Genomic DNA, 23,103 nt, shown 5'->3' with positions numbered 1-23,103 from the left:
GTTGTTTTTGTTAGTTATTTATTTATGTAATAAAAGTCATTAAGCTGATATGCAACAACAATTGGGTTTCTGTGAAAAGCAGGTAGAGATTAAGACTCTCCTTGCTCACCAGTTGAAATCAGTTCTCCAGTAACATTAGTATTATTTTAGTTTTTTAGTCATTTTAACACATGAAAGCAGGAAGTTGATGAGATATATAGATATATTTCTTTTGTCTGTAACTATTGTATTTTAGTAAACATTGCCTGTCAGCAGCTTCAGAATACACATAAAAGCACATTATAAACAAATTCATACACATATTTGAACATGAACAAACAACCTGTTGGTGTTTTTATCCGGTTTATTTTCAGAATTATCAATAGATTAACTGATTACTACAATAATTGTTAGTTGCCTTGCACAAATGTGGAAAATGAGTTTCCTGCAGAAGCACTCACTATTATTAAAGTTGGAAAGCTAGTTTAAATTTAAACTAGCTTATCCACTGGAACTACTATTTGTAGTTCCAGTTTTATCACAGGATTATAGATTGTTCTTGTTTTTATTGGCGATCACAAGTAGCCATAGACTTTCTCTCCCAACAGGCCTACCGACCATGTGCTCAGCGAGCCTCCATTCTCTTCTTCATCTTAAACGACATGAGCCTCATCGACCCCATGTACCAGTTTTCTCTGGACGCCTACATCAACCTGTTCATGCTCAGCATAGCGAAGAGCAAGCAGGCATACAGCTTAAGGGTCGAGGAACGAATCAACAACCTCAACGACTACCACACATACTCCGTGTACCGGTGACGATGACTCAGACTTTTTAACCGCAAATCAATCAACACTTCGTGGGCTTCTCAAGCTAACTCTACGTTTGTCTTCTTCTCCTTCAGGTACACCTGTCGGGGTCTCTTTGAGGCTCACAAACTTCTCTTCAGCTTCCAGATGTGCGTCAAAATCTTGGAAGTGGCCGGGAAACTGAACATGGATGAGTACAACATTTTCCTCCGAGGCATCGTCGTAAGAAACACACAAACATCGTGCTTCATAACATCTTATTAACGGTGGCCCGATAGGACAAAAAAAGACCAAAAAAAGCTCTTAACATTCTTATTCATGAACAGCCTGCCTGCTTCTGAAGCATTAATGTGTTGGGCATTTTGAGAGAAGACACTCTAACCTATGGCCTATTGACAGGCTATTGATAAGGATGATCGGATGGATAATCCATTTACCAGCTGGCTGCCAGACTCCAGCTGGGACGGCATCGCAGAGCTGGATAAGCTGCCCAAGTTTCATGGCATCGTGGCCTATTTTGAACACTACCCACGAGACTGGAACCTCTGGTTTACCCACCCTGAGCCAGAGAACGCACCGCTACCAGGTCTGTGCTGATCGGTTGGCCTGACTTTATTACAGTCCAGCAAACTTAAGCTCATGTTTGAATTTGTCAGTGTTCAAGAAAACCAGTTAACATTTCCTCAGAGCCTTGTGAAACGTGAAGAGTTCTACCAAAATGGGTTTTATTAGGATTCTATATAATAGAAGTCCATACATTTTCTTCAAAAGAGTCACTTTCGTTCTTGACTCCTTACCCTCTTGTTTGGTCTTCAAGGTGATTTGGATCACAACTACAATGAGCTCAAGAAGATGGTAATAGTGCGTTTCCTACGCCAAGACCGAGTGTCTTTCTGCATCACCTCCTTCATCATCAAAAATCTGGGCCCGCGCTTTGTGGAGCCTCCTGTTCTCGACATGAAGGCTGTAAGTTTCAACTGCAGTCCCATTTCATCCTGGTGCTTTGACATTTTGTGAATGATAGGTTTTAAATGTTTAAAACTTGGATGTTTTTTTGTGTGTGTTTTAATCGCATTCAACTGATTTAAGTGTTCAGCCAGTTGTCTCCACCTTCCTTCCTCACTCCCTTCGTCTTGTGACAGGTGGTGGAGGAGTCCACCAGCTGCAGTCCTCTGATCTTTGTGCTGTCTCCTGGAGTGGACCCCACAGGATCGCTGCTGCAACTGGCTAAGGCCTCGGGGATGAGCCACCAATTCAGCGCTCTGTCTCTGGGCCAGGGGCAGGCGCCCATCGCCAGGAGGCTCATAGAGGAAGGAGTGAAGAACGGTACAGCACCTGCTGCTGTCGTTCTAGCTGAGTCATCCATACATATCCATACACATGCATATACACATGCAGTCTGGAAAAGTGCTGAATAAGAGTTCATTGGTTTCCAGATCTGGACAAAAGGAGTTTGAAAGCAAGGTCCGTTTGTTTCCAGGGCCTTGGAAAGTCCGGAAGTAGAACCAGACTTTCTATTTCCGGTTTCCTTCGCAACGTGATAGATGTTTAAACTTAAGCTGCTTCGATAGTTCTCAATAGAAGACGAACACAGGGGAGATCGATTCATCCACCCATCTGTCCATCCATCCGTGTGTTCATATACTCACTCTTAACAGTCCGTTTCTTTCACAGATTTTATTTTTTAGGCCTTTTTACTATATGAAAAACGAGTTGTCTTTACATAGGATCAATGCTAAGCTGTGCAATTTACTGCTTTAAAGGGAAAATAACAGAACTGAGGTAAAGACACATCTGCAGTAAGGATGTGCCCTATGGCATAAAATTCATATCACATTATTTATTGTGATGGCGGCGTTAACAAAATATCACAAATGTTTTTGTATAAAACGTACAATAGGAACAAAACAAATCACCTAGTAATTGAGTGGAATATATATATTTGTATGTGTGAACTTTTATTTCATATTTATATCATACACATGTGAGCAAGTGATTGACTGATATTGGTCAATTGTCCTCCAAATTTCCAAAGTTCTTTTTTGGACTTTGGCTGCTTTTTGTTCAGTAAATTTCACGTAAATAATTTCAATTCAACAAAACTCAAAGTCTTTAGAAATAACTCCAAAATAATACTAAAAACATATACATAGTACTCAACAGAAATCAAAACTTGCAGAAACTGTGTTGTGACTTCCCAGGTCACTGGGTCTTCCTTGCCAACTGTCACTTGTCTCTTTCCTGGATGCCGGAGTTGGACAAACTGATAAAGGAGCTGCCGGTTCAGAACCCAGAGCCCAACTTCAGGCTGTGGCTCAGCTCTTCACCGCACCCAGAATTTCCCATCACGATTCTGCAGGCTGGTATCAAGATGACCACTGAGCCGCCAAAGGTACACAAGCGTCACTGCAAACATGAAAATCTTTGTGTTATTGCTTTAGGGATATTTTAGTATATCTTGCCTGCTTCGAATCCGCAGGGCGTGAAAGCCAACATGAAGCGTCTGTACCAGCTGGTGACTGAAGCTCAGTTCAACCGCTGCACCAAAGGCAGGCTGTACAAGAAGCTGCTCTACGCCCTCTGCTTTTTCCACAGCATCCTGTTGGAAAGGAAGAAGTTCCGACAAATGGGCTGGAACATCATCTATGGCTTCAATGATTCTGACTTTGAGGTGCGAGAAACAGTATCTGTTAGCTAATATGCTATAATATTTTACTTTGTACATAAAATGTTTGAAAGGAGTTTATGTAATATTTATCCCGGCAGCTGAGAGGTCACTTCCTGTTTGTGAAGGAATGTTGACTCACTTCTTGAGCAGCATCGCTATGGATGGGCATTCATCATATCATTTGTCATTTATTGTGGAAAAACTCCACAATTTTTTGTAATATCACAATAAAATTCTACGTCTATATTGCCCACTCCTAGCATTGCTTTAACTTGAGGATTGGAAACATTCTTTTCTGCATAGCTAAGATCCATCACTTCATTTCAAATTGAACTTTGACTAGGCCATCGCAACACTTAGACTCCTTTTCATTTTTCAAATATTCTGTTGAAACCGTTCTGCTGTGTTTTTTGATTATTGTCCATACCATCTAAGTATTGAAAGAGATGTGAATATTATCAGTAAATACCAGAATATTTGCTGATAATATTCAGAGTTATCCAAGTATGGCGACATGTATTATGTTCAGATGCCTCTAATTTGGATTTATCTGTCCAAAGAACATTATTCCTTCAATCTTGTGAATCATTCAGATGCTACCGGCCATACCCTTGTCATACTGCTATACTTTTTATGAAGATAATCTGTTGAGACGTCAACTCATGGGAAGGTTGGCAGGTGTTTAAGAATATTTATTTCTTGTGAATAATATTTCTCAGCGGTTAATCATAGACCTCCAGTTGTTTGTAAATGGACCTATAGCTCTGGAGCTATTGTCCTTCTAACTTGGCATTGTGCTAACTCTCCTATATGCTTAATTTTACAAAACAATAGGTTCCAGTCGTGACCCTAAATATTCAATTTCTCAACCATCAACATCTTTGTGTTTAGAATACAGAAGCAAAACACTTTGACTGAATCTGCGATGCCTTTGTTAGGTGAGCGAGAATCTGCTCTGTTTATACCTGGATAAATATGAGGAGATTCCTTGGGATGCGCTCAAGTACCTCATCGCTGGTGTCAACTATGGCGGCCACGTCACAGACGAGTGGGACCGTCGACTCCTAACCACATACATCAACGACTACTTCTGCGAGGGAGCAATAAATGAGACCTTCTTCAAGTGAGACTCTTGTTTTTAATTCTTCTTCTTCTCTTTAATGCTCACAGTTTCAACGTTTAGGTCTGGGTGTAAAATAAAAGTCACATATATTCAATATGTCTGAAAAGACATTTTCCTCATTATAGAGGTAATCTGTGGTCTGCTGAGGCTTCTTGCTGTTCACAGAGCACCAGCACCACCAAGAGGACAGGTTGAATATCACAGCAAAAAATTGAGCTTTTACACTTTCCTCAGGTTGTTTTCTGTATAAATCTTCTGAATTGTTGTTACTCTGAGAAGTCAAAGAAGTGGAATAAGATAAAATAGGTTTACAGATTCAATCCTTCTAAAGAGCAGTAATTGATCTGCTGGATATTAAAGTGGTCTTACATTGGAGTTGGGTACAACACAAAGTATTTGTCACTTTTGATAATGAAGCGTTCATAAAAGATGGAACAACATCTTTTCTGAGAATTTTACTCAAATGTCATCTGTGCTGCACTCAAATCAGTTTTTAGTGAAGTTATTAAATTTAGCTTCTTTATTATTATATTTTATTGGCTCACTTGAATTGTGAATTGAATGCAGTAGAACCTATTTTTGGATTAGACAAAATCTAATCCAAGACAAGTTTAAATCTGTTCTCCCCAATTTGGTTTTTGAAAAATCACACCACTTTCCATCCAAGAAAAAAACAACCAAAATAATCATGAGTCTTTAATTTACATGTATGTAAATTTCTGACAGAGATGTATGCAGTTCATTAATTGTAGGACATTTGCTAATCTATAACACATTTTCTGCTCAACTCTTTATAAGGCTATCAAGCTTACCCACCTACTATATTCCCCGCGAGGGTCCGCTGTCGTCGTTCCAGGAACATATCAACACGCTGCCGGCCACGGAGCACCCAGAGGTGTTTGGTGAGCACCCCAACGCCGACATCGCCAGCCAGATCGCGGAGACCCGCACGTTGTTCGAGACGCTGCTCTCCTTGCAGCCTCAGCACACAGGGACCGCGGCGACAGGGGCCGGGGCCAGACCCAGTCGAGAGGACACGGTATGTCAGTGAGGATGAGAAGATGCTGGGAACTCAGGATTTATAAAAAACACCAGAACACTGACGTCCTACTGGTGAAGCGCCACCCAGTCTGTGTCATCCTGTTTCAATGGTTTTAGACTTTTACTTTGAAGTAAGGCAGGAAAGAGACTTGCGAGGTGAACCTTTGTGTTATTTTCTCATCTGCTTCCTAGATGAGCTTTCAATGTACTGTAGGAGTAATTTTGGTAATCTGGGAATGTTCTTTCCTTTTATGGATAATGGTTTTCAGTGTGATTAAACTTAGGTTAAAGCTACAGTCATTTTACAATTTTTTTTTTTTTACATAATTGTTCAAACTCTCACTATGTTGTGACAGTAAATTATGAAACAGATAATCTGTGAAAAAAAATCAAGCTACCTCCCTGTGGTACTGCAGCCATCTGCAGATTTTTCATTTAACTACTTACCTTAAGCCTTTTCTATCCAATATTAGAAATAAGTTAAGAGAAGCAAATAAACAAATAAATTCATTTTTCAAATGAAAAACAATATTTTGTCTAAAATGCAATAACAGCATTCCTTTAGTGTATGCTTGATCATTTGTAGCAACGGATGCATCCGCAGCGAAAAAAACACATCAACAATAGCTTTTTATGCTTGACTTAACATCAGTAGAGTGCAGAGATAATTTGGTGAATATTTTTTGGTTTTACCTATTAATAACTGGATAGTAAAAGATGCTTAGTAGAGATAATCTTTTACAAAATTTAAACTAGGTGAAGCTAAAATTATGCAGTTTGAGACGTTCTGGGTGGAATATATCAAATGTCTTTTTATTCTAATTGCAAAATGTACATTTTTTGTATAGTTTATGCATAATTACTGCTCTGACTGGGATATTCAATGGCCTTTTTTGAGTCTGTATACTCCATTTAATAATTAAGTGATTCCTGAATTATTTGACATTTATTTCATCACGTTTAATTGTTTCATACAGGCCATTTACCATTAACAACATAACCAGCTAATTTTCTGACTTCCTAGTGGGGGGAGTTAGAGCATACCCTGATTTCTGAGATAGATGAAACGTTGCATTAAAGTTAAAAATAAGTTAACCCCTCATCATGTGGTAAACAGTAATTACGTGGACTGTTGTGTTATTTGTGGAAGGCTTGGCATTATCAAAACAGACTGCCAGATCCTGAAGCTCATCTCTTTTATACTCACATGAAGGTTTAAACGCTGGCAAGGGATAAAAACTTTTACATAAAACCCTGTCGGAAGATTTGTTTTTGGGAACAGAGCCACTGGGAAACAGTCAGTGCTCTGATGTGGTTTTTATACCAACATGCTCACATTGCAATACATGTTTGGCATGTTTTGGAAAAACAAGCAAACATGTTATGCTTTGGTGCTCCTTCACCTCAGCTGTCGGCTTCACTCAGGTTTTTATCTACTGGTACTGACGCCATGTGGTGGTTTTGTGGCAAAACCAATCAGCATTCTAACATAAACCAGAGATTGATTTTTCATCTTCTCTTTACAAAGTGTTTTCTGACTGTTTGGAGGTTGATGTGGTTAAACATTTGCTTCCAGCTTATCCGAAGGCTGCTATTTATTTTCAGACGTAGAGTGTACCATAACTGAATGAGAATTGAACTATATGTTAATAGTTAGATTTTTTTAGATTGGCCTTGGCAAGCGTGTCTTCTGGCAGCTGTTTTCTGCTTTTGGTTTCAAAGAGTGGTTACATGAAGCCAGACATTAGACCTGTAGTCTGGTTAGCAGTTGTCAGTGTAATAAGATGCAGATCCAGGAATCTTTAAGAGATGTAAACTGCGGTAAAAAGGATGATTTTTAGACTCTGAAGTCAGACATATACTTTTGTTTCGTTAACTTTTTTCCTGCTGCTTAAACAGTCTATTAAATGTTTTCTTTATGATATTTCACTCTCCTTCCTTTTCAGCTGTGTACAGTTCCCTCTTACAGATTGTATTTGCTTGTGCCTCTTTCCACTTGAATATTTTAGATTATTAGCTAAATTGTTAAAGATAATCAGAGTAAAGACAAAAAGCAGTTTTCAGATAATGATTTAGTTTAATCTTTAATCAATCCAAATAAACTGGGTCCAATGTGAAAAGGTAACACTGCCTTTTGCTAAATCACGAATTAACAGTGGTTAAAATTTTTTGTTCAATTTCACTAGCGTAATCAAGACCTGATTCCTTTTTTTATTCCAAATGATTCATAAATATATTTATTCACAGTGTTGCATAGTTTAATAATCATTAATAAAAAACAAAATAACTCACACCACTACTTAGTCCTTCTGTAGCTGTATTTAAAGAGCATTTACACAGTGGAGCATCAAAGCTGCAGAATGTAACTTTAATAAAAATATGTTTTCTACATATTTGTTAAAACTCCATGTCAGAAAATCTGTGAAACAAAATCAGACAGGCACTCCTCTGTCTGTCTCCCTGTGGTCCTACTGCCATTTGTAGAAACACACCACTCTATCAGAAACAACCAATCACAGCCAGGAGGATGGTCTTAGCACTGTCTGTCATGCTCGTGTATGTGCTGCAGCTGTGTTTGCCGCAGAAAAACAACTTAGTGTTACAGGTAAACTGTTTATCTGCCATAATTTGTGGCCATGCTAACTACCCAGAGCCTTCATGACAGGCTCCGATGTAGGGTTCAGAGAGCAAACATGTACACAAGCATCTGCCCAAAAAAAACACAAATACTGATTACACATTTGCAAAAAAAAAAAAATTCAAAAGTAAGAACGTCAAAACTACAGTCAAACATGGTGGTGGCAGTGTGATAGTTGGGGTTGCTTTGCTCCTTCAGGACTGGGATTAATTTCTATAAATGTTGGAATGAATTCAGCTGAAGGAGGAAATAAACATTAAAATAAAAATTAAAAACTGCAAGGATGTGAGTAGTTTTTCTTTTTTTTTTTTTTTCTCAACTTTATTTTCTGAAGTTTTCCAGTACCCAACGGTGTCTGTATGTGGTCTTTTGATTTTGAAACACTTCAGTGTAATTGAGCCAGTCTTGTGTTCATGTGTAGGTTCTGGAGCTGCTGGGAGAGGTTCGTACTAAGATCCCAACTCTGATTGACTGCGAGGGGACCAGGACCGTCCTCCAGGACAACCCCACACCCCTTAATGTGGTCTTACTACAAGAGATCCAGAGATACAACTCTCTGCTGGAAGACATCATGTATGAACTATCAATTTGTCTATTAGACGAGACCGGCGTTTTTGAACCCTAGGTGAAATATTTTAATCCTTTCTTCCTTTTATTTTCATACTTTTTTCTAGCTTCTCCCTGGTGGAGCTGGAGAAGGGAATAAAAGGCTTCGTGGTGATGACACCAAGCATGGAGGAGACCTTCAACAGTATTTACGACGCCCGCGTGCCCCCTGTGTGGGAGAAGGTGCAGACACACAGAAATTAGAGTCATGCAGGAAATTTTAAGAGGACATTTAAGGGTCTTTACTCAGCACTTAAGGTATCATTTACACATTCAGTATCACTTCGCTTCAGCAGCATCTGTTCTCACATCACAAGTTCGGCTACATTTAGCAACATTTGAAGTCTTCCTGAAGCAGGTTGAAAAATGTGTTATGATTTGTTGTGAACTAAGTAAACGAAAAACTGCAAATATTTTATTCAACCGCTTAAGGCTTTTATGCAATATCAGAAATACAGTAAAATATGCAAAACAAACAATTGAAGTCTTGTTTTTAAAATAAAAAAACATTTTATTGTATAAAATGTTTTAAGATGTTTAAGCTTTAGTGAACGCTTGATCACTAAAGCGTTCACTAAACGCTTTAGTTTAGTGGACTAAACTAAAGTTCACTAAGGATGCATCTACAGCTCAAAAACTTAAAAAACTTTAGGTACAACATATTTACAGACAGAAGTTATTTTTATCTTAAATGCAAAATGTATATCTTTTTGTACAGTTGTATATTAACAGCTGAGTATGTAGTTGAATCAGCAAATGGCCTTTTTTGAGTCTTTATACTCTATTTTATGATTAATCAACTACTAAATTAGTTGCTAATTACCTCAGTAATTGATTGATTACAATTAGTCAAACTTATTGTTTCAGCCCTAAAACATATGTTGTAGTTTATTTTAGAAACACATTTTACTTCATCAATGAAAGATTCAGTTGAGTTGCACAGAATATATGTGGTATTAAAAGTGGGGAAGTTTCATTTGTGTAATCTTTATGCAATACGTCGTATAAATGTCATGCAGCTGCAGTCTTTTCTGAAATGCTAGGCTAATTTGCTGAAATACTAATCCTGAAATGCTGGGATAGCATAAGCATTTTTATGCCCTGTTTTGATATGACTCGTTGATAATATGGGTTGATCGGATAAAACTTGCAGTAACTTTGTTATCTTAAAGCTTTGATTTGATTTTCCTAAAATTGAAATAACAGTGGTAAAACATTTTTCAGCTGGGTGTCTGAGCACACCGGTTCACATGACACACCAAACGGAAAGTTGCAGCAACCAGTACAGTATTTATTTTTTTATGCCATTGCAAATGGTGAAAAACTCTTAAATCAGCAAAATGGTGTGTGTACCACATTTGCAAGCCAGTAACACAAATCGGATCATGTGTGTCTCAGGTCTTCATGACCTGCAGGCTGCAGCTGACAAACAAGAAATAATCAGACTACCAGAATCTGGAGTTGAGGTTTATTGCAGACTTGGATGCCAATGATTAATTTGGGACTTGATTGGAATGACTAGACTGAAAAGATCTTTCTGCACAATAATCTAATGATCTAACACTGATCTTGTTGTTCCCACTCAGCCATTAAAACAGCTGCAGAAAGTGGTGTGTTGCTATTAAAGATATATTCATCCATCTATCCTTCACCCTGTCTGACTCTCACAGAAAAAATCCTTTTTATTCTACTCTCTTCATCGACATAAATGCACACGGTGATGGAGCGCTGGCAGCCTTCCAGCTGTGAATGATCTGTTCTGGCTTCGTTACCACTGGACCACTCAGTACGGTGGGGGTCTCTTGAGGGGGTTTCGGGCGGGATGGGACCCTGGGTGCCATCGGTTTGGGTCAAGGGGCTTCAACAGATTCTGGGTCAGAGGAGTTCATGTTTATATCCAATGTTTTGCTCTTTCTAAGGGCCGCTCATAAAAGCGTCGTTTAGGTTTGTGAGTGGGCCCTCGTGGGGCGGAGCTCACCTTGGCCCTCGGGGGCCGAACAAAGCCACTGTCTGTGGACTAATCGGAGAGCAATAAGCAAAGTAAACCTTCCAAGGCCTGCTCCACTTTCCCAATAAGACCCTGAGCTCATTGTGTTCCAGCCAGCAGCTTATTATGGCTCAATCTACTATGTGTGTGTGTATGTGTGTGTGTGTTCCCTTTTATAGGCGTATTGGATAGCCATTAAGTCCGCTGCTTCCAGCTGAGCGTCTCTATTCAACGGACTGCTTGTAAACTACACAACTCTTTGTTTCTAATCCTGGCTTTAGTCCATGTCTCTGTTTTTTTTTAAATATCCATTACATGTTTCCCTTTGTCTTTTACCTGATGTTCACTCTTTCATTTAATCTGCTCCAGTTCTGCCTTCAGGTCTCGATGCAGCAACGACAACCCCATCCTGCTTATTTATCCCTCCATCTCTTCATCTCTTTCCTCCTCTGGCCGTCCTTGGCATGGCAGCCTGTCATTAGCTCTGAGCTCAGACTCATGGCTTTAATTTTGGCCTCTCTCTCTCTCTCTCTCTTGCTCTCTGGCCATGTAGATTTCTCCTCAAACCCCTCAATGTTTGCATAGTTTTTTGAGTGTGAGGTTTGTGGGCAGAGATTAAAATAATCCTGTTTGAAATCAAAATGGCAGCTAATTCTTTAAGAGACATGCGGAAAGTGGATGGCGATACGTGGAGGCTGTGTGGAAGTAAAAGATAAAGGAAATGGTGAGTCGTGTGTGAGGCCGGACACCGAGGAAGCAAAAAAGGATTTCCATCGATTGGCTGGAAAGGATGTGCAGCAGGTTAGAATGATTAAGGACAGAGACGGAAACTGAAGATCAAAGTGTTGAACAGAAGACAGAAGGACTTTGAGAAGTTCATGAATGAATGATGGAGCAAGATGTGGAAAGGTTAGTTACTCAGTGGGAATTAGGTTTGGACCTGAATATATATAAACCACCCTGCTGCAGCTCTGACTGTGTTTGAGGACGCTGTTCTGTCAGAAGGTGAACCTCCATCTCAGTCTCAAGTGTCTCAATTCAAATAAAAAATATTTTCCCAAAGGGAAATTGTTATTGTAATTGATATTACGTAATTCAAAATTCTTTAAAGGGTTATTGTGCATGGTGATATGCCAGCCATCACCATGTAGCAGTCTGTATTACAGTGAATGTGATGAAGCCTCTGACTAAAGACACTATGTTTTTCTAAGATATTCTCAGAAAATATTTAGGATGGAGCTAAATAAAGGGTTTTCCTTATTCATTTAGCTCCTTCCATCTTCCCATTGTCCCTGACCAACTTCCTTGGCCTTTCTGGAGAAAAACATTCCCACGTCATAATGCTGCCATCACCGTATTTCAACATGGGAATGCTGAGTCCTATTTATTTTGGCATCAGAGAATAACCATGTTTTTTCTCATTAATACGTGAAATTAATCTCAAAATTTCAGTGTTTTTGGGCTGAAATTTACTCCTCTATGGCTTTTGTTTTTTTATTCTTTTATTTCTGGTAGTCCTAATACTCTGTTATAGGAATTCAGTGGCTAAATAAACAAAAGAAATGAATAGAAAATAGGTAGAAGCAGCCAATGTTCTGAGAAAACCTTTAAAATACTTCTATTAAACCTGAAGTACCACTTCAAAAGATTGCAAGGAATTCTTGCTGTTTGCAAGGGGAAAATAAGCTAACGTTATGAGCCTTTTGCACTGTTTATTCTGTGATCAGTTGAATTTTCTCTCATTTCTGCCCTAATAAGCCATCCAGTGCAGCCACACTGCTGTTGAACTCATTATGAGGGGCTGCCAGCAGCGTTGACTCCACGTCTGTCTCTGTCCTCCAGGCGTATCCGTCTCTGAAGCCTCTTGCAGCGTGGACGCGCGACCTCTCCCAGCGAGTGGACCAGTTTGCACGCTGGGCAGAGAAGGTCCAGCCCCCCGTCCTGTTCTGGCTGTCCGGCTTCACCTTTCCCAACGGCTTCCTCACCGCCGTGCTGCAATTCACCGCCCGGCAACACAACGTGAGCGCTCACCGACGTCTCTGTGGCGATTTCATAAACCCATCACAGCTAGGGATTCATTTTCACTTTGGCGAACTTGGTTTTAGGTTTACTGGTGTCGGAACAACCCTGCAGTTTCTCCTTGTGTGGGTTTGGCAGAGAGCGCAATGTCTCTCACTCCTTCTGAACAAAAACACTTAATTAATCTCAACTTCCTGCAGCTTCCTCGCAGCGCACTGAGGCCTGGGGGAACTTTGGCAGATGAGTTTTTGTCAGCTTAGCCAGAAATACGTCTGAAATGTGACAAAAAGATCCCAGATGATGAAGTCATAAGGGAATAATTATCAACTTACATCCGTTTAATTTTTTTTTTTAGAAAACTACATTTAATTTATTTTATTTTATTGATCCTTGTCAGTTTACAGATGGGTTAAAACTGAATATTCACTGGGATGTTTATCAGGTTCTCTTTAAGGCGCCTGAATACCCTGCTGACTGATGTTTTTATCAGTCTGGTGTTCATAATCAAAATTTCCAGATATTATTTCTCTCATTTAGTCCCAGATGAAAAATTTGACTCTGAAGCTAATGATGCTGTAAATACATCGAAAATGAGTCAACTCCTAGTGAAAAGTAAATTTGTTGAGAAACATCAAAATTATTCAGGTTTTTTCAATAAACAAACAAACATTTTAAATTGTTAAATAAAACTAATATAAAAAATTTATTTTATACAAACCCAACTACTATTGCAGTCTTATCCCCTCAGCTGTTCATAAAGGTATGTTTGTAACTCAGGTGTGGCTTCATCAGTTGCATCAGACGTCTCTGTTTGAGATGAAAACACCTGAATTACCTGGAGACATAGATAAGTTCAGAAATGATCGGTTGAATAATAAAAAATGAAAATAGCAAGAAAAGGTGACAGAGGCCTAAATGTCTCTAGATGTGTGGAAGATGCACAAGTTGAAGCTTAAAGGAACAAGGTCAACATCAGTGCAGCTTTTCCTGAATCCAGAACTGGTTCACCAAATAAAAGAAAATGCAAAAAACCGACCAAAATGCTTTACTAATAAGATCCCAAATGACTTTAATATGTTTGATTTTACTATGTACAGTATCATTTTAACTTATTCAATTAAGCAAAATCAAAACATTTGCACAGATAAACAAATAAAGTCTGAAAAACAGACATTAATGCATAATTTCATGTGTGTATTTGCAGATCTCAGTGGACACGCTGTCCTGGGAGTTTATAGTGTCCACTGTAGATGACAGCAACCTGCTTACCCCGCCTGAGGTGACGCCCCGTTATCATCCAGATTTCCATCAACCCGCCATCAGAATCTCTCTTTCCTCTCAGCCTGACAGCAGCACATTTTATTTGTCTCTCTTGTCATTTTGATGTTTCCTCTTCTTTTTTTTTTATTAAGTTCTTTAAAAGTAACATCTTTTAAAGATGTTACTTTAAAATCAAGTAACATCTCCATCTGCCCCCATTTTTCCAGCTCCCTTCTTGTTCTCTTTGTCATTTATCCTCTATTCCCGTTATGATTTCACCTCCTTTTTTTCATTTTTCTCATCTATCCTGTATTATTTTTAACATTTTGTTACCTGACTGTTGTAAGAACATTTTGTCCTTGATTTTGGGCTCATTTTCATGCAGGGCCAATCAGAAATGTACATACACTCACCATGGGCAACAGTTAACCATTAATTGTGGTAATTTAATGATGCATATTTATATAAGAAACAACTAATATTTAGTTAAAAAACATTAACTTATAGTTGCGGGGGAGTTAAAGTGGTTGGTTTGCTTGTAGAAGCAGTAGAAATAAACCAATAAAAGTACAAAAATGTGAATTTTGCACCTCCTCTAAACTTCACATCCAGACTTGTGTTCAGTTCATTGAGGTTACAGTGCAAACGAAACTCTGATGGTGACTTAATGTAAACTTTAGTACCTTTTCTCTCCGTCTCCTCACTCGTTCAGGATGGAGTTTATGTGAAAGGCTTGTACCTGGAGGGGGCAGGTTGGGACAGGAAGAACTCGTGTCTGGTGGAAGCTGAGCCCATGAAGATGGTCTGCCCAATTCCCACCATCTACTTTAAACCAGTGGAAAACCGCAAGAAGATGTCCAAGAGTGAGCCATCTGTTGAAATGTGTTGATTTGTGTAACGATGCCATTGTGATTTCAACGCCTTCACCTCGTGCCGTCTCCTTTCCGTCTGTAGGTATGTACCTGTGTCCGTGTTATTACTTCCCAGTGCGCGCCGGGAAAGACGGCCGGCCGGCGTTTGTGGTCGCCATTGAACTCAAATCCGGAGCTGTGTCTCCAGACCACTGGGTCAAGAGAGGGACTGCTCTCCTCTTGAGTCTGGACAACTGAATGCTCACACATTTCTAATATTTCCTTTCTTATTTTAGATTTTGTTTACCAAATGTTTATAGTTTCTGAATCATAAAGTAGAAAGGCGCAATGCGCACCATTGATGGAAGTCGTTCTTTGATGTTTGTGCTTTGGTTTCATTAGTTCTCTCCCCTCTCTGTTCGTCTTCCATCTGTCTTTACAAGCGTATTTATTCCACTGAAGAGAGAACATGCCTGGGGAAGTAACACTCACTGTTTCACTGGAATCACCTTTGAAACATCTGGACCAAGTCACTGATTTGGTCAGAAAATGTCTGACTGTGTGCGCTTATTGACTTTAAGCACCCTGAAACACTTTGAACTTCAATAAACCTCAAAACATGTCGACTACGATTGCAAAGATAGACAATTTAGAGCTTAATACAAAAAAAAAGAACAGCCATATTTGTTTAAATGTTAAATGATTTAAGACAGACGTAAAGCATATTAAAAAACAAAAAACTAAAACTTCAGTTTTTAGGATGAGTTGAGGCTAGTCTTCATCTCTCAAGCTAAAAAAGAGAGCAGAAGGAGACAGTGACTGAAGGAGAGCAAATGAATCCTATTGAAGCTTCATGGACAGGACGTTTGGAGTCAGTCAGTCGGCCGTTTTGAGAGCGAGAGAAGGCCCAGATTTCCCCTCCAGATAGACTCAACCCAAACTTCTCAAAGGGAGAAAGAGAATTAAAAAACAAGAGAAGGAGCCTGGAGAAAGAACGATGCAGTAATGAGAGAGGGGAACCGGGAAGGGGCTGGTGGAGGGGAGCAGTTCAAGGTTGCATTCAGCAATAAGGACTGTCCTGACCAAACACGGACTTCCTTTTGGGTTTAAGAGGCTCTTTATCAAATCCTAGTCTTTGTGAGTGTGTGTGGTGTGCGTGTGCGTGTGCGTGTGTGGGGGGGTGTGCGGGTGTGGGGGTGTGTGTGTGTGTGTGTGTGACAGCACATTGGTGGTCTCCAGTTGGTGGGAGGTGGAGGGAGGGCAACTTTGAATTCAAATTCAAATGGGCTTATTCTTCAGGCCCGGTTCTGACAGACATCAGACTTGAAGCTGGAATGTAAATGTGGCATTTTTGGATGTCCGTACTCCGGGATTAGTTTGTTTCTTCTACAAATCAGGGGGGGAAAATTTAGTACAGCTTTCATTGTTTCTAGAAAGTATGGGTCGAGATTGAACTCCACTCTCTGCTCTACATGAATGTAAACCCCAACCACGTCGGAAGCTGAAATACAAAAGCCCAATGATACTTGACATATTTGTTGCTGTTCAGGAAGGAGCCAAATACATTTATTTTCCTCTGAACTGATTGACTGAACCCTCAAGATTGGAAATAAGGAAGATTGTAGATATTAGCTCCTGTGGTAGTACTAGAATGGTTGTATATTTACCAATTAGATTATTTTCAGAAAAGTTACTAAGTTGGTATTTAATATGGCAGCTCCTTGCATCAACAGTAGTAAGCTGTGGTGGAAACATTTTATTTTACAAAACACCTTTTAGAATGCGTCAACCAGCAATGTTACTTTTATCCCTTTTAACTCTAACCTGAACAAATTAAAACAATGTACTGTGAACAATAGCGGCTTGGGTGTCGCCATGTTGAAATCCCGTCTCCTCCGACTGGAACGCTGTTACCTAGGGTGTGACATCAAACCCAACTCTGAGTTACGACTTCTGAGGTAACTGCAAGGCAGCATAACATCTACAGTCTTCATTATCTCTGCTCTTGGGGGTTCAACCAATCAGCGCCAACAGAAATGACTGTCACTCCTGGATTGGCTGTTTTGCAAACACCACCCAATAGCATGTGAGGTAACATTGTGCCTAGATATTTCAGCTTCCCAACCTGCTTTTGCTTTCAAATATTTTAGACATGCTCTATGAAAAAATCTGCATCTAAGCAACTTTTCTGTAAATAATTTGTAGTTCCAGGAAAACATGCAAATTCGTGAATTTGCTTGGTTTGGTGACGCACTAAGATTACAAGGAGCCCCCATCTGACCACCCCTAGCCCAGGGCGTTATTTATGTATTGACCGCCACTGTATGCAGCTATTAAGTAAGTATCATTCAAACAGTAAAAACTTTACATTACTACTGTCCAACCTAGTCCCATTGAACTAAGCCATCTGAACCGTATGTGACCTTTTGTTGACTTTTCCCAGCATGGATTTTCCTCTAGTTTCCAGTTTCTTGAAAAGTTTAAAGTACCTGGTGACTTAAAGTACCGTCATTAGATTACAGCAGGTTCCTCAACCACAAAGGTTGTTAAACCACAAACTGAAGTTAAAACTAGAGGTTCTCCAGTGTATTACTGTAACCTGGAAGAGAGGGAGGCAGGCTGCCAGGCAGGCAGGGAGGGAGGGAGGGAAGAGGAAGGGGAAAAGAGGCGTTCAGCGGTAGAAGAGAGAGGAGGGGAACCGGAGGGAAAGGCTCCTCTGCTTCAATGGAATAAAAACTGCGCAGTTTCTTTTAAGGAGTCCCCATCCACAGCTCAGTTCGTGCGCAGTGGACACCTCTGGAGGATGATTCAGGGATGGTGGCTGCTGCCTTTTCCTGGCTCCAGCCTTCCATTTATTTATTTCAGTGCCCGCTCAGAGGAGGAAGGGGAGCTGTGCAATCATTCAGAAAAGGCGATGCGACTATGCAGAGGTGCAACATGCAGACACGGTGGGTTTTCTTTCTGCTCCCTTCGCTGCACCTAAACTGGTTTTGGATGCTGGATGGAACTCAAATTGGATACGTGGTTTAGAAATGACAGAGGAGAAGACGGGTTTTTTTTAAGGGGGCTGCGTCATCCCCGGATGGGCATGGAGGTGGACTGCTGTGCAGATCTTTCTCTGGTTTTCGCTGCTGATTCTGGGACTAACATCTAAAAAGGTGAGGATACGCGCAGATTGTAAGCCGTTCCTGTACGTAATGAAGCAGAGCTACTGTCTTCTTCCTGTTACAAATGGAGGATTTTCATAACGTTATATAATTACTAATAATGTCTTAACTTTGCATGCATGCTTGTGTTGAGTTTGAGCTGGTTCCGTCTTGTTTTGCGGGATTATTCCCCTCCTAACATCATAGTGAAAGTGGAATGATGTCACGTTTTCTACAGTAAAGGAAGGGGGTAGTTTACTGGAATGAAGCTGATGTCGCAATCATCTTGTGTCGACCCCACGTTTCCACGATAATACGCAGATTTTAAAAAAAGAGTCGATAAATGGAGTGGGTTGGCACGGCCGTCCTGTTTGGCTCATTTATGCGGCTATAATTGCGGGTTTATGGGGAGAAAAATGCGGGCTCTCCGCTTTTTAGAGGAAAGGGGTGTCGCATTTTCTTTCTGAAATGTCATGTGGTGAAGTTGTGGCGGGTTCTCTGATATTTCCAGGAAGAGCGTTTGAATTTTCTTCCCCTTGGATTTTTTTTCTCCCCCTGTCTCCACCCCTCTTCATGCTGCTTCTCTATCTGCCATTTGCCTTCTTCGCCACTAGATGGCGACACAGGACAGGAAATCAGAGAGGACGTCACCTGCTTGACTTATTTACCAGCATGGTAGTTCTAAAGTTTTGGGTCGGGACTCACGCCGTGGTTCAGTTACAGAACCTTGCTAATTCACACCGCTTACATTTGTAAAACCTTTTGTTATGATGCAGACTTCAGTGTATATTATTTGGATTTAATGTAATAGATCAATACAAATTACAGCGTAATTGTGAAGTGAAAGGCGACACTGACTTTGTATTAAAAAATATTCTCAAATTAAACACCTAAAAAGCATTTCGTGCTTCAACTGCCTTTACTGTGATACCCATAAATCAGGAGTGTCCAAACTTTTTGTCATGTGGGACACAGTTTTCTACTCAAATTCTTCTGATATTTAATAATATCAGAAAAACGATATTAAAACTTAAAACAAAATGTCAAAATTTTGATTGGAAACAGATGTGTGTACCATTGTAAATCTAAAATTTTTAAAGTTTAGCTTGTTCACTTTATTTTAAAGAAATTAATCATTGACTATTTTTGTAACTATTAGAAAAAATAAAATATAGCAAAGTAGCTGCAAAAGTTTGTTTTTGAGTGGATGTCACTAGATAAATGAAGTCATATTTACGAATAAATTAAAGACAACACAGAAAACCTCTTTGTGCTTTCTGTAAAAAGATTGTAATTACCTTTAATTAAAAACAAAATTTCCGTCTCCATCAACAATCTGTGCTGTGTGGCCAGTTTAACTGCAGGGATTTGCTCTTTCCTCTAGAGGGCGACACACCCAAACTCCAGCTTCTTTATTGTCTACAGTTGCACCTGAGTGTTGGTCGGTTTTGTTTGGAGAATTAATGGTTTATGTTCGAGGTGAAGTCAGTAAAAGCTTTAAACTATCACATTTATGGTTAGGTTTTTCTTTAAAACGTAATTTATTATTCATGTGTACTCTTCAGCGTCTTCACAGTAGCACTGTTGCCTTGCAGCAAGAAGGTCCTGGGTTCAATTCCCGGCCCGGTGTCTTTCTGCATTGAGTTTGCATGTCCTCCCTGTGCATGTGTGGGTTCTCTCTGGGTACTCCGGGTTGTTTGTCTTTTCTGTCTCTGTGTTGCCCTGTGATGGACTGGCGACCTGTCCAGGGTGTACCCCGCCTCTTGCTCGAAAGGTTCGCTGGAGATAGGCACCCCTCCAGACCCCACTAGGGACATAGGTGTAAGAAAATGGATGGTTTGTGTACTCTTCAGCAAGCATGCAGGCTGTATTTGTCAGAATAAACTTTATATTCAGTACTGGATTGCAGACTAACTTAAGATTTTTGCTGGAAACAGGAGGGAAATGATCTGACATGCAATCCTTATCTCCAGATTAGAGATTATGGGGATCTGATAAATTTCCTGCTTTCTACGAGGATTTAAGTACAGAGGCGTGTGGGTTTTCTGATCCTCTGACTCCGACTGCATCTGAAGACTGCAGCAGTTGTTCCTGTTCCTACATGTTTTCCTTCCACTTAACTTTTTACTAGTACGGTTTGGAGTTGAGTTGCTGCCACGCGATTGGCTGACTCGACATTTGCATTAACGAGCAGTTGCACAGGTGTACCTAATAAAGTCATAAAACTGTGAGTTTAACTTCAACGGAATTGCTGTAATAAACTTTTTGATGATGTTTTATTTTCGACTCATTTAGGGAAAAAAAGGTCCACTTCATAAGTTTCTGTGTTTCTTCGCAGCAGCGGAGTGAGGATGGGAAGGCGTCTCAGTGCTGTGTTTGAAGAACCGCCAGCGCCTGACTGAAGCCATGAGATATCACTACAGGCTGCTGACTGCTGGAGGAAGATGGATGAGATTCACTTCGACACCTGCAGCTGGAAAAATCCTCCATGTAATGGTAAAGTGGCTGAAGCTGCCCTTTTGTTTTATTGCAAAATAACTGTATGTTATAAAAACATTATAAAGTTAAAAATATGGGTAAATGTATTTCTTTTTTTTTAGAATTGATCTAAAATTAAACGTTTTTATTAATTTATATATTGCCACTGATTTGACTTTATTTCAAATTTAAATTAGCTTATTTTTATTAGGATTTTCTGATTTTAAAATTTTCTACATTTTTTTTTTTACACAGAAATTAAAAGCAAAAGACTCTCAAGCAAGCAGAGTGCTTGTCATATTACTTATGCATTCATAAAATATTCATTTAAATGCGCAACATTTGGCATCTTCTCTGTAAACATGACAGTCACAGCTTAGTTCTGCACCATCTATCAGTAGCTTTTTCTGTTTTTACTAGTTAGAAGCAAAAAGATTTTAAAAAATCAACAGAAAAATGCTTTAAATTTACGTCTGGAAATGTGTGGAAAAAGAGTTGGAATGATGACAAAGAGACAGTTGGTTATTCTTCCCACTAATATAACATTTTATTGAGTAATCCACATGCTAGCAGCAGACAGATTAAGCTGATCCTTATCAAACTCACTGGTGTATTATTTTCTCTTCCTGCTGCAGAACAGGAGCTCTGACCTGCATCCGTCTGCAAGCGAACAGAGCGTACCTGCTCAGGTAAGACCTCCTGACCTCTTATCTCCACCTGCCTGACTAGTCGGCGGTGATGAATGAGACACGCGTGACTTCATGGTTCAGCTCTGTGTGGATGTGGGAACGGCAGAATGTTTGTCGGGAGTTCATCGGACAACAATACAACCTTTAGATTTGTGCACAACATGGCGCAGTTTTGGAAATTGGACTGTTTCAGTGGGAGCAGCTGATCCACTCAGAGAGGCTGATCTGTTTGAAGTTGTCACATATTTATTTTTCCTGCGTTCTGGCCTGCTGTGAGTCTGTTTAGACATCATGAGCCGGTCCGACCGGTTCATTTCTTTAAAACATTTTTTTCTTCGTTGCTTTTGTTAAGCTGCCAACTTGCCTTTAACCACGCTGCTGGTTTAGTAACGAGTTCCCTTTTATCGAGAGTACGCAGTGGATTGGATTGGATTCAGTTTATGTTTCACTGTTTATTTAAACTCGAGAAGATTTAAAACAATTTACCTACGACATTTTTTCAGTTTATTTATTTTTTTCTTATTTATTGCTTTTACTGAAGTACTTTCAAGACGTACGCAGGGCAAGTACTGCCAGAAAATACAGAGTAACTGCAGGAATAAACACGGAGATGAATTGCTGTGATTATTAATGTAAGAAAAATTTTTAAAAAAATCCAAAGTAGTCCAAAAAAATAACAATCATACATTTAAACTGAATGATAATTAAAAGGGGGAATTTGAAAATAAGAAAGAAATTGCGCAATAAAATGATTTTTTTAAATACATGAAGACAAAAAAAAATTCGCAAAATATTTTTGAAAAATAAATGAACAAAAATGAATATTTAAGTAAAAATAGTGGAAGGGGTGTTGATGTACTAAATTATTACAAAGTAAGATCTAAAAAAGTTTATGAACTATTATTAAGCTATTAACTTAGTGCAACCTTGCATATATTGCGTTTTTTATTTTATTTTTTGCATTTTTCAGCCTTGTTATTAATTTACTGCCTAATGCAATGATAAAAATAAACAAGAAAGTTTTTAAAATAACATTTCTAGGTGTGTTTTCAATTTTTAAACAACAAAAAAAATCTCTAACACATAAATTTGCCACAATTTGTAAAGAAAATTAATTTTTTTGTGGGTATACATGCACATGTTTATAATTTGGTAGTACTAATTCTCAGTAACGGGTTGTCACCCCCAACCCGTTACTGAGGTGCTTACACACCTAACTTAACAGCAGCTCTGTTTCATTTTCACACACCTTCTGACATCTGTCTCAAACACCCCCTCTCTCTTCTCGCTCACGGTTTTGATCCGCCGCTTGGGGACAAAGACACACGTTTCCTCTAAATCCGGTGTCTCACAGGACGCAGCTAAGTCTTACACACCTGAGGGGGTTTGTTACGAGCTTTGCAGCTTTGTTTCATACATTCACAGCCGGCCACAAATCAGATCAATTACACACGCGAACGGATGCAGAAACACACACACACACGTGGTCGTTTTTTAATAATAAAATGGCAGCCATGCTTAAAATTCTCATATTCTTTGGGCTCATCCCGACGAAACCATAACATCTACATAATGAACGTCTTAAAGATTACGTTTTCAGTGTACCAGCTACAAAATTACATAAATACTGGGGACAATGAGATGGAAACAAAACAAGTCAGAAAATGTGTGACCTCTGATTGGGTGTGATCTCTGATATTGAGATTTTGCAATGGTTTCAGAACTCCTTCGTCGTCCTTCCCTGTAGTACTCTAGTGAGGGAAGTTACTAGAGACGTTAAGATGTTAAAACATAAATACTATCACGTTT

The 23,103-nt window shown here is 39.5% G+C and overlaps 2 protein-coding genes across 4 annotated transcripts in view; both read left to right on the top strand.

Annotated features, from left to right (window-relative positions):
• dnah2 (dynein, axonemal, heavy chain 2) overlaps window positions 1–15,613 on the top strand; it is a 66,001-nt gene extending 50,388 nt beyond the window's left edge. The window contains exons 73-87 of the mRNA XM_032582808.1: window positions 588–793; window positions 884–1,010; window positions 1,188–1,374; window positions 1,606–1,754; window positions 1,931–2,114; window positions 2,990–3,180; window positions 3,268–3,459; window positions 4,395–4,579; window positions 5,378–5,618; window positions 8,680–8,831; window positions 8,933–9,047; window positions 12,694–12,870; window positions 14,075–14,149; window positions 14,843–14,993; window positions 15,085–15,613. Of these exons, the coding sequence (XP_032438699.1) occupies window positions 588–793; window positions 884–1,010; window positions 1,188–1,374; window positions 1,606–1,754; window positions 1,931–2,114; window positions 2,990–3,180; window positions 3,268–3,459; window positions 4,395–4,579; window positions 5,378–5,618; window positions 8,680–8,831; window positions 8,933–9,047; window positions 12,694–12,870; window positions 14,075–14,149; window positions 14,843–14,993; window positions 15,085–15,239 (2,487 nt within the window). The 3' untranslated portion in view covers window positions 15,240–15,613. The remainder of the gene's footprint in view (window positions 1–587; window positions 794–883; window positions 1,011–1,187; window positions 1,375–1,605; window positions 1,755–1,930; window positions 2,115–2,989; window positions 3,181–3,267; window positions 3,460–4,394; window positions 4,580–5,377; window positions 5,619–8,679; window positions 8,832–8,932; window positions 9,048–12,693; window positions 12,871–14,074; window positions 14,150–14,842; window positions 14,994–15,084) is intronic.
• Window positions 15,614–17,675: 2,062 nt separating this feature from the next.
• Window positions 17,676–23,103, top strand: part of kdm6ba (lysine (K)-specific demethylase 6B, a) — a 110,498-nt gene continuing 105,070 nt past the window's right edge. For all 3 annotated transcript variants that reach the window (XM_032582789.1, XM_032582791.1, XM_032582790.1), the window contains exons 1-3: window positions 17,676–18,139; window positions 20,466–20,623; window positions 21,241–21,294. The gene's annotated coding sequence lies outside the window, so the exon portion shown is untranslated. The remainder of the gene's footprint in view (window positions 18,140–20,465; window positions 20,624–21,240; window positions 21,295–23,103) is intronic.

Source organism: Xiphophorus hellerii, chromosome 14 (assembly GCF_003331165.1).
Source record: "Xiphophorus hellerii strain 12219 chromosome 14, Xiphophorus_hellerii-4.1, whole genome shotgun sequence".
Taxonomy (NCBI): domain Eukaryota; kingdom Metazoa; phylum Chordata; class Actinopteri; order Cyprinodontiformes; family Poeciliidae; genus Xiphophorus; species Xiphophorus hellerii.
The sequence above is the reverse complement of the archived record's forward strand: the minus strand, read 5'-3'. Positions and strand labels throughout refer to the sequence as shown.